The following is an 18,217-nucleotide window of genomic DNA, read 5'->3' on the forward strand; positions in this document are numbered from 1 at the left end:
ATATCATCGAAAGTTTGAAATGCAAGGTAAGAGGTTCCGATGTATGGCATCTTGGCTCCTTAAAGTTCAGTTATGTTTTCATAATTTCATTTAAACATGCTTCTTTGAAAGAAAAATTTGCTAAATTAAAATCGCTTAATGTTAATAACCATACATGTGAAATTATCCCCATTGTGAGATCTAGAAAATTAGATATTTTAATTCATTGGTTTCCCCCCCCCCCCCCCCAAATATCTAATAGATTAGTTGGCATGCACTTTGAATCATTTGGTAAAATAGAATGTATTGAAAATGTATCCAATATAAAAGATAAAGAATGCGCGCATGTATTATCCAACAAAAAAAGATTGACTATTACATTGAATGACGATGCCATAATAGAAAATATCCCGTACATTATAAAAGTTTCTAAAATGCCAGGCTTAGTAATCATTCCAGGAAGACCTCCTGTATGCTTCAGATGCAGGCAGGTAGGTCATCTAAGAAGAGAATGTACAGCATCTAAATGTGAGCGATGCAAGAGAATCGGACACGATATTAAACAATGTCCAGGGCAGACATATGCCTCCATGTTGGCCGCGCGCCCTTCGGGCAGTCAACCGAACACATGCGATGAGCTTGAAAAAGCAGAAGACTTCCAGGAAATAACCTCAAGTATTGCATTTGAGGCAGATAATCGGGTCAATGAGAGCAGTACCCCAGGGCTTAACACCCACGGCCACGCGGAATGTAATGAGAATAACTCTCCGCTAAAGGCAAAGGAAGGGATTATCCGGGCGGGCGAGGAGACTAACAGCCAAAGGTCAGTTGCAAATTCAGAAAAAGTAACAAAACCTGAAACTACAGAGAAAAAAAAATCACTCCGAATAACACAAATGAAGAATTAAATAATAATTGCCCGGTTGAAGATGAAGAACTTCCAAACAGTGAAATAATTCAAACCATCTGGGTAACACAAATTACAGAAAAAAGTAAAACGGATTTAGAAAACGAAGTAGAGAAATCAGAATGGAATACTAAACAGACCCCAGTAAAGAGAGCAAAAATGAATTTTACGCCTAACATCACCAAAAGCCGGAAGTCAAAACCCAAAGAAAAAAAAAATAGCTAAGTGTCCGGAAAGAAAAGGCTCTAGAAAACTTTCAACTTTCTAACTATGACTCACAATCTAAAAATCATCACAATAAATGTAAACGGGCTAAATAATAATACATCGATTCAACTAACAGTTAATTTAATCTTTCAACACAGAACCGATATACTTATGATACAAGACACTAGACTACACAACAACACTGACCCATCAAACAGCTTCAAATACAAGTTACAAACAATGTACCATATCGTTGCCGAAGAGGCTCAGACCAATGGAATAGGTGGAGTTACTACAATAATAAAAAATCGGGTAACCTCCAAATATTTTCCCATAATGTCGTAATCAGGCATAGAGTTCTGGAGGTCGAGCTCCTTTGGCAGAAAAAAAATACACAACATAATTAACATATATGGACCAGCCACACATAATCATAAGACCACCTTCTGGGAGGAAGTGCGACACTATATTCAACAAAAAAATAACCCAATAATAGCAGGAGATATGAACTTTACAGAACAACCACAAAAGGATCAAGAACACCCAAACTTAATTCCGCAGAAAAATTTCACAAGAGTTTTCACCCACTGTGGCCTATCAGATGCCTTCAGAATCTTGCATCCCCAAAAGAAAGAATTCACATATTTTGCACCCGGAAACGCCTCTAGAATAGACCGCATATACATCCAAACATTCAGAAATATAAAGGTCAAAACTGTACAACACACACCTGTCATGTTCAGCGATCACCATATGGTGATGGCTGAACTACATATCAACAAACAGAAACAGCTGATAAGTTTACAAACAGAAATTTCCCCCTATGGAAATTTAATAAACACCTTAAAGATGACGATGAATTCAACAATAACATAGAGAAAATAGTTGAGGAAATAGAATCCATAGAAAATGCTGTAACAGCCTGGGAGAAATTTAAACATATGACAAAACAAACAGCAATCAAAATTAGTAGAATAAAAAAGCAGCAACAAAGGAACAAACAGAACGCTGACACGAAGAAATTATCAAAATTGTATCACCACCATGACAGAAATAATGAAAACATCAAAACAGAAATAGAAGAAATTAAAAACCGCATAACAGCGAAACAGTTTCAGGAAATAGAAAGAGCGTGGATACGTGCTGGTCTCAAAATAATTGAAAATGATGAAGGGAAGACCTCAACAGCATGGCTGTTTGAGAAACAACGGAACGCAAAACAGAGAATAAAAACCATAACATACGAAGGCGAAACCCTAAATAAAGACTCGGAAATAATTCGTGGTGTTCAAAAATACTTTTCTTCACTATTTCAAGAAAAACCCAGCAGTCAGGAAGAAAGAGAAAGATTCCTTTCACTCCTCCCCAAAATCACCCAGCAGGAGGCTGAGGAAATCGACGCACCAATCACCGTAGGAGAATGCTGTCTTATAGTGAAACAGCTCCCGGATAACAAATCACCAGGTGAAGACGGACTAACAGGCGAATTCTATAAAGAATACTTCCCAAAATTTGAACTTATTTTTATTAAAATGATCCACACGATGATTACAACACAGACAACGCCAGCAAAATTCAACACAGGACACATTGTACTACTACCAAAGGTCGGGGATCAACAGAAGTTACAAGATATAAAAAAACTGGAGAGGCATAACCCTACTGAATACTGATTACAAAATAATATCTAAAATACTTACAAACCGAATACAAAAGCACCTCCATAAACTTATCTCACCAGCACAATCATGTGCAGTGAAAGGAAGAAATATTCTTGACACAATAATGCACCTCCAATGCATTTGCGATTATTACAGCCTCACAGAAAATCCATGTATTGTAATGGGTCTAGATATTCAAAAGGCATTTGACACAGTTAGCCACCAATACCTGTTTGAAACACTAGACCGAATAGAGGTTGGAGTAAACTGGAAAGAAACGATTAAACTTTTGTACAGAAACGCGGAAAGTAGGCTGATCATCAATAAAAATCTCTCAGCCTCTTTCCCAATAAAATGTTCCATCCGGCAAGGAGACCCACTATCCATGGCTCTATTTGTTCTAGCCCTAGAACCACTCATTATAGCCATTAACACAAACAACAATATCAAAGGAACACATATACACGGAGAAAGTGACGCCAAAATTTTGGCATATGCTGATGACGTCACTTTAACACTAGGAACACAAAAATCCTTGGACACAACACTCAAAATAATAAAAGACTTCAGCAAAGCCTCAGCATTGAATGTGAATCTGGCAAAATCCCACTGCAAAATAATTGGCAAGTGGGAAAACCAACCAAGGATTCCTTCAGGAATACAGGTGAATAATTACATACCAGTTCTGGGCATCAACATCGGAAGCTCAGAATCACACGAAGAACAGTGGAAAGAACTCCATGACGGCATAAAGAAGAAAATTAATGCAATGCGCCCTAGACAGTTGTCCGTCAGAGGAAGAGCCCGGGTTTGCAACATCTACCTAACATATCTCCTGTGGTACAAGATACACAACACCCCGTATCACGGAAGGTGGGCCGCAAAAATACACAGGCTCTGCGCTACATACATTTGGGGCTCTCAGTATGAACCCATGCGCAGATCAACACTCTTCCATGAAGTTAAAGCTGGAGGTTTAGCATTGCTAAACATCCATCTGAAAACTCTCATCGGCAGGGCAATAACAGCAGCCCGAGCACACAAAACCTATCATGCCTATGCGGCAACATTCTTACAAAAGTGTTTGCCGCATAGGTTTATAAGCTCACTTCCAGATATAAAAAAACCAAGCCCGAGAATGTTCAAAGAAATAGCCGAAGGGTACACATATATAATGAAACACTCAGATACCGAAACCTTACTGAAAATTAAACCAAGAAAACTATATAAAACATTAAGTCAAGTGACATTCCCACCTCCCCAACACAGGGAAATAAGAAAAGGAGAAATTAGGCTAAGTCCAGTGCTTAGCAAAGTTTTCCGACTTCCAATATCACCAAAATACAAAACATTCTTCTATAAAGTACACCATGCCTGTCTCCCCACAAAAATGTGGTGTGTAGCAAAAAAAATCCCACTACAAGGCCCAGCGAGGTGTCATTTCTGTCCCGACCGAGAAACAATATATCATATTATGATGTTCTGTAGCAAAACGTCCACAGTATGGAACACCATACAGAAATTCCTACATAAGACACAACCATTCTCTGAAAACACATTATTTTGGTTGGAAGACCAAAAAATGAAAAAAAAAAACAGAACTAATAATCATAATAATAACAATGTATGCAATATGGTCCCACAGATGTGAAAAAATACACGGAAGAGACACCAGACCAGACATACTAGCAAAAATTAACAATTATTTAAAGGAAATTATCATAAACACTACACAAACCAAAAGCATAACAACACAGCAATGGAGGAAACTCGGCCTAATTGAAGAAGGAGAAGAAGAAGGAAAAATAAAACTTATACCGATAATGGAACCCCCATAGTTAGTGGTAGACAATAATGATAACCCACTATCTGAACAAAAAGCATAATCCCAGACAAAGGTGCTGTTAACGTAGGCTCATTCGCCACAACGAGAGGAATAATGACAACAGGATATCAAATCTAATAAAAAATAAATAAAATTAAAATTAAAAAATTAAAAAAAAAAGTATATATGTATATAAAATAATTAAAATAATATATATATATATATATTATCCATTTATAGACCTGTAACTACTTCTGCAATTCAGAAAACTTTGTATATAAGAAACTACAGATTTACCTCTTAAGTTAAGCAAACAATGTAATGTTAAAGCAAGATGGAATTCTTTTTGTAAAAATAAGAGGGCCTACAAAAAAATAAAATCTGCATGAGATATAGAGATACTACCAAAATATATGCATATATAAATATAAATAAAAACATAAGCAATGTATGCATTTTAAGAATAAGATGTGCATTTAAATTAAGTTAATAAAATAATCATCCAAAATATGTGAACAAAGATATAAAATGAAGATATATGTAAAACGAATTGTACATATGGAAAATGTCAATGCTAACATATATATGTATGTATATGTATATATGTATGTGGGTGTATATGTGTATGTATATATATATATATGTATATGTATATATGTGTATGTGTATATATATGTGTGTATATATATATATATGTATGTATGTGTATGTACTGTATATGTATATATATATATAAACGAGAATAGACTGATCTGATAATGGAACTTATAAATAGACTGAAATCACTATGTAACATATACCAACAAAAATAACAGCTCAAGCAATTCAATAGGACAATAAGGAAAATAGAAATTGAGCATGTGATGTTGTATCTTATTTAAACAGTGGTTGTAAAACAGGTGTCATAAGTATATTGTAACGAGTAAATGAAAATGCCTAATAGAATTAGCAGCCTATGTACAAATTGATAATAGCTGTATATATATTTATTTTTAAATGTACACAGCTGCTGTTGTTGATACAAACAACCTCAGTAGAAGTAGCCTCAAGAAATGTAAATCAAAATGTCAATTAGAATAAGTATTCTATGTACAAATGTATATATTGTAAATAGTTGTATATATATTTATTTTGATTGTACATAGATGCTTTAGTGTTAATAAAAATATACTCAGTGGATGTGGCGTTTACACACCACGGCAATTGACCGCACGAAGGAAGACTGTTTCGAATCTAGTCGTCGACTAGAGGAAATTTTTCTAAGCCTTTTTTTCGACCGGTTCCCGAGTTTGTCGATCTCTGGCACGGGCAAGCGGATTTTTCCTCCCGGAAACTCGGGTTTTTCGTCCCATAAACTCCAGACATTAAACATATTGTATTATGGTTAGGGACCACGAGATGGCAGCACTTCTTGAGCCGTCTCTCTCTTCACTGCGTGCCGCTTAATTAGTGATAGCCTTGGGCCAGCTATCTATGATTGGGTACCAGTGGAGATTGAACTGCCCACTCAGTCTCCAAAAGTTAGATAGATCTAAACGGCCTCGCCTACTCCCTATACGGGAATAAAAGGGCGTTCGCTGATTTAAAAAAAAAAAAATTTTTAATACTCTGTGTATATGAAATGTGGAACAATACTCTCCCTTCTCCACTACTGACTAATGCGCTCTCTGAAGTTTTGTTTATTGTCTGTATGTACACATGGGGAAACCTGCAGCTGTGCCAACACATACATACACAGAACAAACTTATCGTCGTTCTTCTGTGGCTTGTTTACAGAAAGAAGCAGATTTTCCCAAAATATTATTTGAAACACCCAACTGCAAGAAGTCAGCATCTATCCAGTGAACGTCTCTCCTTTCTTAAAAATATTATCGATAATGTATATGTTGAACTAATTTACATTTTGTTTGTATAAATGATTTATTATTGATATGTGAAAATTACTGAAGAAATATTTATCGGATATGCTTGTCCGATTATTATTATTACGTGATACCTGCATGGAAACCAAAGACTCATCTTGGGAGGGCAGATTTCTCTACTTTGCTAAAAACATCTCACTACTTAATTCTCCAACTACGACACTACTATTATCAAAGCCATTTATCGCCCATTATCACCACCAACAACAGCATTTTTGTCTGTAAATTGAGTGTCTTCTGAAGGCCGATTTGTCTGCACGCAGGATGAAAAACCAGAGTTTCCGAGGGGGAAAAAACCCTGCTACCACCGTATGAGATAGACTAACTCGCCTTCAACTGAAAGAGCCCATATAAGAATTCCCCCCTCGTCACGACGAGAATCGAACTCAGGTCTTTTCCAATCGAACAGCGCAATGTTCCCATGTCTTTCCAATTGCGCTACAGCGGTTATTATATTAAAGGTACTTCAGTGATATTTTATAAATATATGTTGATATTGTGTTAGATATCTAATTGGATGCTTCTTAAAGTTTCTGATGTAATTTATGTTAGACATTTTTGTATGTACATGAACATAATTGTATGTGGATATTTATGAATTGTATATTGGTTGTATTGGTTTGTGGATGTGTAAGTAGTGGATAGTTGTTGTTAGGTATTGCCTTTATCTCTCATTGAACATTGTTTGTGAAGGTATGAGAATGGAGTCAATGTTGCTTTTAAAGTGGAATGATCATCAAGCTAATATGGACAATGTTTATAAGCGCTTGCTCTCTAATGAATCGCTTGTTGATGTAACTTTAGCATGTGAAGGATTAAGTTTAAAAGCTCACAAAATAGTGTTTGCAGTATGTAGTCCCCATTTTCAAACTTTGTTTCTGGAAAATCCACGTAAGCATTCCATTGTAATTATGAAAGATATAGAATATGCGGATTTCAAATTGGTTGTGGATTTTATGTATAGTGGCGAAGTTAGTATATCTCATGAACGTTTGCCTGAACTTTTGAAAATTGCCCAAATGGTTAAGGTGAACAGCCTTACACAACTCATAGGCATTAATTGCCAAGACCGTAAGGAGGATCAAATTTCATTGCTAATGGATGAAAAGGAATCATCATATGTTGAAGAAGATACTACTTTGTCGCCTGCTGCCTTGTTGTAGGAGTCTGTATTTGGTGTTGGGGAATAACAGATAATATCTTCGGACTCAGAAGAAGCTGTTCATGCTTTGTCAACAGATAAAGCCAGTGGATCTTGTTATGCGGATGCAGGTGAAAAGTTATCATCACAGGCCCAGCCACGAATTCTAGTATCGATTACTTTGACAGATCTGCGGCGAGAAATTAGACTTTGCGAGGGAAACTTGCAAGAGAACAAGTATGGTTCTATTAGGAAGAGAAAGAAGGTAAACAAAAAGAAAATCCTTGATGGTAAAAAGAAGAGGACCTCCTGGTCTAGGGATGCTATTTTAGATGTAGGTAAGAGTGATTGTGCACAAGGAATTACAGAGACAACGTCTAGCAAAAGGAAAAACCTTGATTGTAAAAAGAAGATGACCTCCAGGTCTAAGGATGCTATTTTAGATGTTGGTAAGACTGATTGTGCACAAGGAATTACAGAGTCAATGTCTAGCAATGCAAAAGACTGTAGCGAATGTAAACAAAATTTGACAAATAGAGTAACTGTTAGTGCAGCTCTTTTTTCTCGTCCACCAGTACTCAAGGATATGTTGTTTGGAAACAACATTAAATGCTATGTTTGTTTAATATATGCCTCAAACTTTCAGAAAAAAACATGTGGTATGAAATTAAGGAGGATTTATGTATATGTGGGAAATGTAAACTAATTGACGAAATGATATGTGAAAACATAATGTGCATGCAAATATAAATGATTATGTGATGAGTGAAGTACGGAAGTGCGGTAATGTGATTTTAGGGAGATTTAGAACGCTCTGGAGCTCACTGCAGATGGCACAGAGTGAGGTTGGGGTGCTGGATAAGAAAATGGAAAGGATGAAATTAGTAGAGATGGATAGACAGAGAAAGGATAAGGTGATGGGTAAGGTCAAGAAAATAATAATAGGGGATTCAATAATTCGTAGAATAAAACAAAGGATGTCTTTAAAGAATGTTGGCCAGGTGGTATGGTAGAGTGTGTAACTAGAGCTGTAAAGAGAGGTTATAGTGTAGATGAAATGATTTTAATGGTTGGGACGAATGATTTGGGAAACAGCGTAAATCGTGTGGCAAGTGATTTAAGGGAGATATTAGTGACTGCTAAGTTTAAGAGTAAGAGTGTTAGGATTGTCAGTGTGCCACCCAGTTTTGATATTCAAGAAATGAGAAGGAGGGCATTGATGATGAATGAAGTGTTAGCTAGGATGTGTAGGGAAAGAACGGGTGGAATATGTGGATATGTATGGGAGGAGTTTTATAGGAGAAAAGATTATATGCCTAAGATGGTCTGCATTTGGATGAGTACGGGAGTAAGCTTTTACAGAAGTTATTGTTTAATGAACATATGGGGGTTTTAGACCAGGGAAACGAGAGTTATTAGAAGGGGAGGGTGCGAGGATGGTTGGCAAAAATAATGACAGGAAAGTAGAGTTAGCTGTAAGTAGTACTAAGGTCAATAATAACTGTGATATGGGATATCATTGTTCTCAGAATTTTAACAGTACAGTATTCAGAGTGGGCTAACTCGCACACCATGTGATTACGGGGGGGGGAATGGAGTACTAATGCCTGAAGTATTCGGAATAAGTGTGATGAATTTTGTCATTACTTGGTTCTACTTGGCCAAAAATTATAAGAATTAGTGAGACTTGGTTAACTAAGAATGATTTAGTCATAGGGATTGAAAGTAAGGGATATAGTATCTTCTGAAAGGATAGAGAAGACAGAATGGGGGGGTACTAATGATAGACGAAGTGTTAAAAAAATAGTAGATGTGCTCAAGGTGACAGGCATGTAGAGAGTAGATCATTTGAGGCTGTTTGGTGTGAGATAGAAATCAACAGGATGAAATATGTAATTGGTTGCTGCTATAATCTAAGGAGTGTAAAGGAGAATGTAGATGGTATGCATTGGTAAATTAGTAAGATGAGTGGAGGGCGTGTAATTATTATGGGCGATTTTAACTATGGTGACATAGATTGGGAAAAGCAATGGTCTCAAGGAACAAAGGGATTGGAGTTGGGTGGTTAACAATTGTTAAGAGATAACTGCCTGAGGCAGCATGTAATAGAAGGGACAAGAGATCTGAGAGTGTTAAATCTGGTCATAGCATCGAAGAACATATCAGCAAGTAATTTAAATACACTGTCTCCACTTGGGGAAAGTGATCATGTGGTCTTGACTTGGGAGATGATATTATATGCTGAATATTCTCTGAAGAAGGGTTGTATATGGAATTACAAGACTGGTGATTATGACATGCTGAGAAGTCAGCTTTCAAAAGTGCTAAGGCATGAGAATTTAAAGGGGAGATATGTTGATGGTACATGGGAGATCGTCAAGGAGTATTTAATGAAATTTGTATTCCCAGAGTCAGGAGGAGGAATCAGGTAGGAGTAAGATGGATGAATAATATTATTAAGCGAGAGTTGCAGATAAAGAGAAAGTTGTGGTATAAATATAAAGAAAAAGGTGATGAGCAATCCTTGAACAGCACAAGATACAGGCTAGAAGGGTAACCTGCATGGTAAGGACGGCCAAAACTAATTATGAGAGGAAGCTAGCTGACGAGTCAAAAAAAAAAAAAAATAAAATAAAATAAAATAAAAAAAAAAAATTCCTAAGGAGTTCTTTCGCTATGTGGCAAGTAAAAGGTGGATTAACTTTGGAAGGATGACTTTAAAAAGTGTTAATGGTAAGGAAATTACAGAAACTAATCAAATAGTTGAGTTACTTAGTGATCATTTTGCAAAAGTGTACCATCTTGGTACACTTTTACAAATGATGAGAGTCTAGTGCTAGAAGAATTTGAGGTGCTTATTATATTAAAGAACCTTAATGCTAACACTGCCATTAGGTTAGATGGCATATCAGGCCATGTTATAAGGGAATGCGCAAGAGAATTAGCAGCTCTTCTAACTTGGCTGTTTAATTTAAGCCTCAGTTCTGGTAAAATCGCAATTGAGTGAAAAGAGGGGAAAATTATTCCACTACATAAGGGGGGGGGGATCCAGAACTGAGTTAGCAAATTATAGACCAATCAGTATATCGGGAGTGGTGGTTAAGGTTCTGGAGAAATTGATAAAAATTAGAATTCAGGACTGGGTGGACAGCAATATGATACTTTATAAGGGGCAACATGGTTTTGTGAAGGGTAGATCTTGCCTTAGCAATTTACTCACTTTCTATAATGAAGTAACAATGTAGCTGGATAAAGGAAATCCTTTTTGCTGGACTTTTTAAAGACATTTGACAAGATTCCACATGGAACTCTGTTGCATAAATTGGAGCAAATTGGTATTTGCTCTGAGGCTAGTGATTTGGATTAGAGGTGGCTAGTGGATAGATATCAAAGAGCGGTTTATGACGCAGCGGAGTCTAGTAGAAGGCAGGTGGCTAGTGGTGTGCCTCAGGGCTCAGTGCTTGGTCCTCTATTATTTATTTTGTACATCAATTATATTGGGAATACTTTGAAAGGAGATATCCACTTGTTTACTGATAATGCAAAACTGGGAAGAGCGATAGTTAATTCAAATGATGTGGATATCTTGCAGGATGATTTAAATAAGATGACGGTTTAAACTAAATGGCTGCCAGTTTAATGGGCCAATTGTAAGATAATGCACTTCAAAAGGATGAGATCACACGCTGTTTACTATATTAATGGAACTGAACTGCAAGAAGTTGATGAGGCTAGGGAGTTGAGAGTTATTGTGGACAGAGAACTTAAGTTTCGAGGGCATATTGCAAAGGTTGCCAAAACTTCTCATCAGATTACATGGTTATTGAAGAACATACTGACAAGCAGGGATAAGGAAGTGATTGTCCCACTTTATAAAGCATTAATATGAACTCATTTGGACTATTGTGCACAGATCTGGTAACCTGAATTTCTTGGTGATGTGAAAATGGTGGAGAGGATTCAGAGGCGTGTTACGAAAATTGTTGCAAGCCTGTGGAATGTCTCCTACGAGGATAGATTGAAGGTCTAAGGGTTTTATATGATTGATACTTATAACTTTTTTAAGACCAGTGCAGGAAGAGAGAGTACGAGGGGGAGGGGTCATCCCTGGAGATTGTGTAAGAGTGTGGTTAACAAGGACGTAAGGACTAGATTTTTTGCTTGGGGGTTGTAAATGGGTGGAATGCGTTGCCAGAGGTGATTGTGAATGTTTCATCACAGATGAAGCATTCACAATCGGAAGTATGACAGGTATTGTATGAATAACGGTTAGTATGTCAATGTTGGGTCTCCGCAATGAGTCTTTTGACTCCATGGTGGCACCTTATAATAATAATAATAATAATAATAATAATATTCTCATGAGCTCTCTGGACAAATTTCAAAACTCAATTTTTGTAATTTTTTCGGCTAAGAATTCTCTTCTTTATCCAGATGGTGGAATATAATCATGTAGGTTTACAATTTTGTGTTCAAAATATGTTTTTTATTGGAATATGTTTATATGTTTTTTATTGGAATGTTAAATTAAAATTCGTAAGCACACCCATCAATAGAACTTTCCTGGGATAAGGATTAACGGATTAACCAACCTATTCCATGGGATTTTCAGTTTCGAATGCCTTCAAGGTAAAGTGTGGATCTACGCGTGAGTGTAAATTAGGAACTTTATAACTATAAAAATTAAATAATTAAAATTTCCTTGTAAATCAACAGTCTTCACTTTGCGTATGGCCGAACAGTATGGAATTAATGCACAGGAAACCGAAAAACAGGTATTTGGTAGTAATTAATTTTGTCCATAGCTGAATTAAATTATTTGTTGTTGTTGTGATTGACTCAGATCCCATGAAAATTAAACATTTTTAGTCCCAAGGTTAAAAATAATTTTATATTTTTTAAAACCAAACCATTTTACTATAAGTGTTGCTCACAAATTGCATATTTATTTTATTTTATTTGATTTTATAAAGGCCTCGTCTACTCCCTATAAGGAAATAAAAGGCGTTAGCTTAATTAATTAATTATTATTATTTTATCTTATTATTTATTTGTTTATTTTTGCTTTTCATAATCTCTTTCTTCCCCTTTTTTTTCTGAAACACTAATATATTAAACTCCCTCTGAAATTACACATAGATTAGGTTCCATGCATACTTTCCTGCTCTGTACTGTAGGTGACAATAATTACCACCTTCATTTCCTCATGGTTTCTCCCTTTTCAGAAAACTAATTTGCTTGAATATTTCCATGTCACAACTCTTCAACAATTCCAGGCTTATAACAACATCCCATTAAATATCTTATGACCACTGCCACACCCAAAGTTGATTTTAAAGCATGGATGGAGAGCTTATTATTCACCTGTATAAGGCTTTAATAAGATTACATCTATGTTACTGCAGGCAGATCTGGTCACCTGGATTTGATGTGAATGAGTGGTGGATAAGATCAATAGTTGAGTGACCAAAATTGTGATAGATCTATGAAATGCTTCGTATGAGAACAGATTGGAGGTCTTTAGGCTACAAAGACAATCCATAGGTAAAAAAAGAGAGGACATGATAGAAACATATAAGTTATTAAAGGGATTCTATAGTATTGACACCAGAGACTTTATTTTTAGTACTTGGCAGGAAAGGAGAGAACAAGGGACCATCTCTGAAAATTGCTTAAGAGTGGTTAGTAAGGGTGTTAGTACAAGATACTTTTCTTGGAGTGTGATGAATAGGTTAACAGAAGAGGTTGTGAATGAGCTCAGGGAGAGAGTATAAATATTGTGTGAATAATGGTTTGCAGAGGCCTCCTGTAATGAGTCTCTGACTCCATGAAGATGCTTGAGAAAATAATATTTAAATTTGACGCAGATGGGACTGCAATGGTGAATAGGATATTGGCTGTATATATTAGCAACTTGTGTAGAAAGGTGCAACGTCACTAGTGATGTTGCATATTGATATGTTTTCAAGCTGTAATTATTACACTATAGTGGAAGAGAGGGGAAATATGTAGTCATTTGCAAGTAATGCAAAGTTATTATTAACTGCAGATTTCCATAAAGTCAAAAGACTCACTAATAGGAAGTCTACACCATCACATACAGTGCTCATCAAACTATTGCATTAAACTCCTTCAATGTGTCACTATACCATCAAGCAGTGCATTCTCTATGTCTGCCACTCGCCATGCAAAGAACCTCCTCTCACTCCCTTGCTCATACCCATATACAGTTTCCAGAAATGGCTTCTTTTTCTTCCCCCTTCTCCTATTCTTTGAATAAAATAATTTCTTCCACATTAACCAGGTAACAACTCCTTACCAACATAATCTCTCACCTCCTCCTATTCACAAGGCTTTCCAATTGCATTCTATTAATTTGTCTTTGTATTACACCATTTCAAAGGTCAGTTACTACCTAATCAGTCTTCTCTGGACCCATTCTATTGTATTCTTATCACGATAAAAATTAGGTGACCAAATCTCATATGGATCATACAGTAATCCATATGAGACCTGATCAAAGCCTTATTCAGTACAACCGTAACCTCTTTATTTCTGCATGTCAAGGTCCTTGCCATAATCCTATGTGATGACTGTAACTTTTTCACAGTACAAGTTATGAAGTCAAACCTGAACTTCAGGTCCTTATCTACTACCATTCCCTGATCTCTCATTTTCTCTATCTCCTTAATAACCCCATCAAGTGGATGCTTTGCATGCCATTGTTGCCTTCTTTCATAATCTTACACTTTGCAATATTAAACTGGTAGTTTCATTTATCTGCTCATTCATACAGTCTTCCTGTATACAGGCCACACCTTCTTGACTCCTCATCTTTCTACAGTTGTGTATCATCTGCAAATAGTTGCATATCTCCATTTAAATCTGCTCTAATATCATTAATATACAAGTTAAACAACAATGGCCCCAAAACAGACTTCTCCAGCACACTACCAGTGACTCTCCTCTTTTGAGATACTGTTTTCCTCCCCTTCCCCCCATATACAGACAACTTGCTGATAAATATCTGACAGTCACATATCCAATTCATTAATTTAGTATCTGGTTCCATCCTTCCAGTTTAGTTACCAAATTGTTCTGTGAAAATCTATCAAAAGCCTTTGCGAAATCTAAGTATACCACCGTATATATATATATGCATCTCCCTTGCTCAGTGCATTCATCGCCTCTTCATCATCTTAACTTTAACTACAACTCCAGATGTATGGATTAGCCTATAATTTGTAGCTTCAGTATTATCACCACCTTTCTGAAGAAGAAGAATTTTACCTTCTTTCCACTCACTCCTTAGGGACTTGTGCTATTGCAAGACTTGTTAAACAGATATGTCAAGGCTGACTCTAATTGCCTGGAACATTCCCTTAAAACATGCAGTGATATGTTATCAAGTCCTTCTATTACATTATTGACATCAAGCATAGTCAACTTCTCACACACTTCTTGCTTGCTCACCAGTAAGCCATCTCCTACTCTTCTATACTTGACCTTCTCGTGATTTTACACTGATGAGAATAAAACACCCTGATAAATTGCTCCCTTCAATACCTCAACTGTATCCTCTGCAGCAGTTACCGGTCTACCATTTTCATCCATTAACATCATCTTACCGTAATCATTCTTCCTTTTGTTTCCCACATATCAAAGGGGAAAAAAATCTAGGATTTTTCTAGGCCTAATTTGCTAATTTCTACTCAAGCTATGCTTTTGTTGCCCTTTTCAACTGAGACAACCCTCCTGACCTGCTCTTTGTGTAACTAAATATTGCCATTCATCTTGTGCTGCTTCCACTTCACCTTCTTCTGGATTTCATGCTTAACTTCTTCATTTACACACCTGACACCTACCTTATTCATTATTTAGACTTTTGGAATACATTCACACATTGATGTTGTTAAATATCTCTCTTAGTCAGTACCTAAGAAGATAAATGCTGCTGAGCAGCATTTATCTTCTTGCTTAACTCCTCATTCCATGCTATAGCTCCAAGCTGTCTGCTAAGCTTTGTATAGTTACTGGTCTTGTAGTTTCACATATATCATTTCCCCAGAGGTCTTTACATGGTTATCACCCAGGTGATCATTTTCACCAACTGCAAGAGAATATGGCATCCCACTCACATTCACATCCTCTGATGAAATGATCAGATCTTAAACTCATTTCTCATATGCCCTCCTTTACGTACTGCCTAAGATAGTTTCCTTGCAAGAAATTCATTTCCTTGTTTCCAAATGCTTTCTCTTCATTCCAGTCTACTGTATATTAAATCACCCTTCCCTTGTTCGCTATCCCAAGTTGCTTATACATTTCTTAATCACCGCCTTCCACATTCTCTGGCTTATATCAACATCTGACTTTTTATTACAAATACCTTTTCCTGCCAACCTCATAACCATTGTCACTATTTCTCCTCCTGTATATCCACCTTACTTAGACATATTTCCCCTGCTATCATCAGCACCCTCCTCTTTCTTGTCCTTTGTATCCTCATGAAAAATGTATGTGGAGGTCTTCTCATTTTCTACCAGTTTTCCAGCTTTCTATTGATCCATTGGAGTAGTACAGTTACTTTTAATCTGAAATACTTTACATTTAACAGTGGTCCTACTCATCTCTCTTTAAATTAAATTTTCCTGAAAAATTTAAATCTTTCCAAAAGAAACTAACATCAGTGCCTTCCTTGTAACTTTTCCAAACTTTGTATTATCAGCAAACAACTGAATGTCCTCAGTCACTCCTCATGAAATATCATTTATTGATAAATTGAGCAATAGTGGCCTTCTTAGGCCACTATTGCTTAGTCAGTGCTTGTTTTCCATTTAATGGGCATGCCCCCCCCCAAATCTATACAGCCTGCTAGTATCTTGCATACAACCAGTCTCTTATCTATTCATATCAGCTGTCCTGTATTTAAAACATTTAACACTCTGTTAAATGTTTTGGCATATCCAAAATAGCATACCATATTTATTCAAATATAACTTGCCCTCGCGTATATCTCGACCCCCTGATTTTACTTTACAGAAAAGAAATTAAAAAGTTTTGCATATACCTTGCATGTGAAAAAAGTTTAAAATTTTAAGAAATAGATAGTGAATGTTCTTATGGCAGTTTCAGATATTTTGGAATTCATTTGAAGAGAATAGCATTTCAGCTCAGCAATCGTCGGCTTGCCTTTATCATTGAGTTATGCGATCTTTTGTTAATACCACACTTATCATATGTTCATAACTTATCTCAAATGTTGTAAATTACTGGTAATTTTTGCTTGAAATATGGAGAAACATTCAAGTTACAGTGCTGATTTTAAACTCGGAGATCATATGATTCTGAAATGGTAAAAGGACAAGCAATAATAAAACTGTTTGTTTTAATTTAATTAGAGAAGTTGTCTCTAAAGATTCAAATATATCAGGTGGTGAAGGTGAGCCACCAATTGCATAATTTATAAATAATTTAAGCAATTATTGAGGATTTAATTATAAATGTCAGTTAAGTTTTTTCCTGAAAAACTATAATTTCCAAAAATCCATGCATATATCTTGCACCACTATTTTTTAACTTTAATTTTGGAGAAAAAAGTGCGAGTTATATTCAAGTAAATACGAGCAGTACATTCATCACTTTTTAATAAAGTGCATGTAGTTTGAAACAAATAATTATTAACTATGGAATAACTTATGTGTGAGCTTCACATATATGACATTTGAAAAGAACAGTTTCCCAAGTAGTAATTCTTGGCCACATGTTCCATATTCAATAGATTTTTTAATTAATAGTTTATCTCTTGTTTCAGTTTATGTAGTTAGAACTTCAATGTATTTTAGACTCTGCCACTCTATATCATGTCATGCACCTATAACTCACATTTTCATGGTTGAATCTTCTGTTTATCTGTTCTACTTGTTTGCACAATTTGGGACAAATGGGGATGGATAAAAATCTGGTAATTTAGACTAGAGGGTGGCTGATGGACTGATATGAAGGAATGGTTTATTGGAAGAGTTGAGTCCAGGAAAAGGCAGATGACCAGTGGTATACCACTTGGCTCAGTACTTGGTCCTTTGTTGTTTAATTTGTACATTAATGATATAGGAAATGATTTGATGGGAAATATTCAGTTGTTTGCTGATGCAAAACTGAGAAGAGTGGTGGTAAATGAAGGTGATGTAGAGATCCTGTAGGAAGACTTAAATAGGCTAGCAGTATGGGCAAAGGTAAATTGCTGACAGTTTAATGTGGCCAAGAGTAAGGTTTTCACTTTCACTTTGGGAAAAAGTCACAAGTTATTATTATCATTATTATATCACACCTCCAGGGAGTCCAAAGACTCATCGAGGGAGGGCATCAACTCTACAACTCTTCGCCTCACTATTCCACCGACCTTCATCATCTAACACCAATGCCATCTACTGCCGACTACCACCACTAGTGCTTTCACGGACAATCACAAACATCCATGCCCACGGTAGGATTCAAACCCACAGCCTTTTGGCTGGAGAGGGATACGCTAACCACTCGGCCAATCAAGCCATTAATTATTATTATTATTATTAT

The 18,217-nt window shown here is 36.2% G+C and overlaps 2 protein-coding genes across 4 annotated transcripts in view; both read left to right on the forward strand.

Moving 5' to 3' along the window:
- The first annotated feature begins 7,202 nt into the window (after positions 1-7,202).
- LOC150100032 (longitudinals lacking protein-like) lies at positions 7,203-7,664 on the forward strand. The gene has a single exon (XM_090403198.1). The coding sequence runs from the start codon at positions 7,203-7,205 to the stop codon at positions 7,662-7,664; it is 462 nt and encodes a 153-aa protein (XP_090259324.1).
- Positions 7,665-12,009: 4,345 nt separating this feature from the next.
- Positions 12,010-18,217, forward strand: part of LOC150100033 (ASNSD1 upstream open reading frame protein-like) — a 35,880-nt gene continuing 29,672 nt past the window's right edge. The window contains exon 1 of one of the 3 annotated variants that reach the window (XM_090403107.1): positions 12,010-12,094. In XM_090403107.1, coding sequence (XP_090259233.1) covers positions 12,077-12,094 — 18 coding nt within the window. In that variant the 5' untranslated portion in view covers positions 12,010-12,076. The other 2 variants (XM_090403105.1, XM_090403106.1) reach the window with 2 other exon arrangements.

Source organism: Typopeltis vanoorti, chromosome 13 (assembly GCF_054136105.1).
Source record: "Typopeltis vanoorti isolate ZY-2024b chromosome 13, IOZ_Tvanoo_1.0, whole genome shotgun sequence".
NCBI lineage: Eukaryota > Metazoa > Arthropoda > Arachnida > Uropygi > Thelyphonidae > Typopeltis > Typopeltis vanoorti.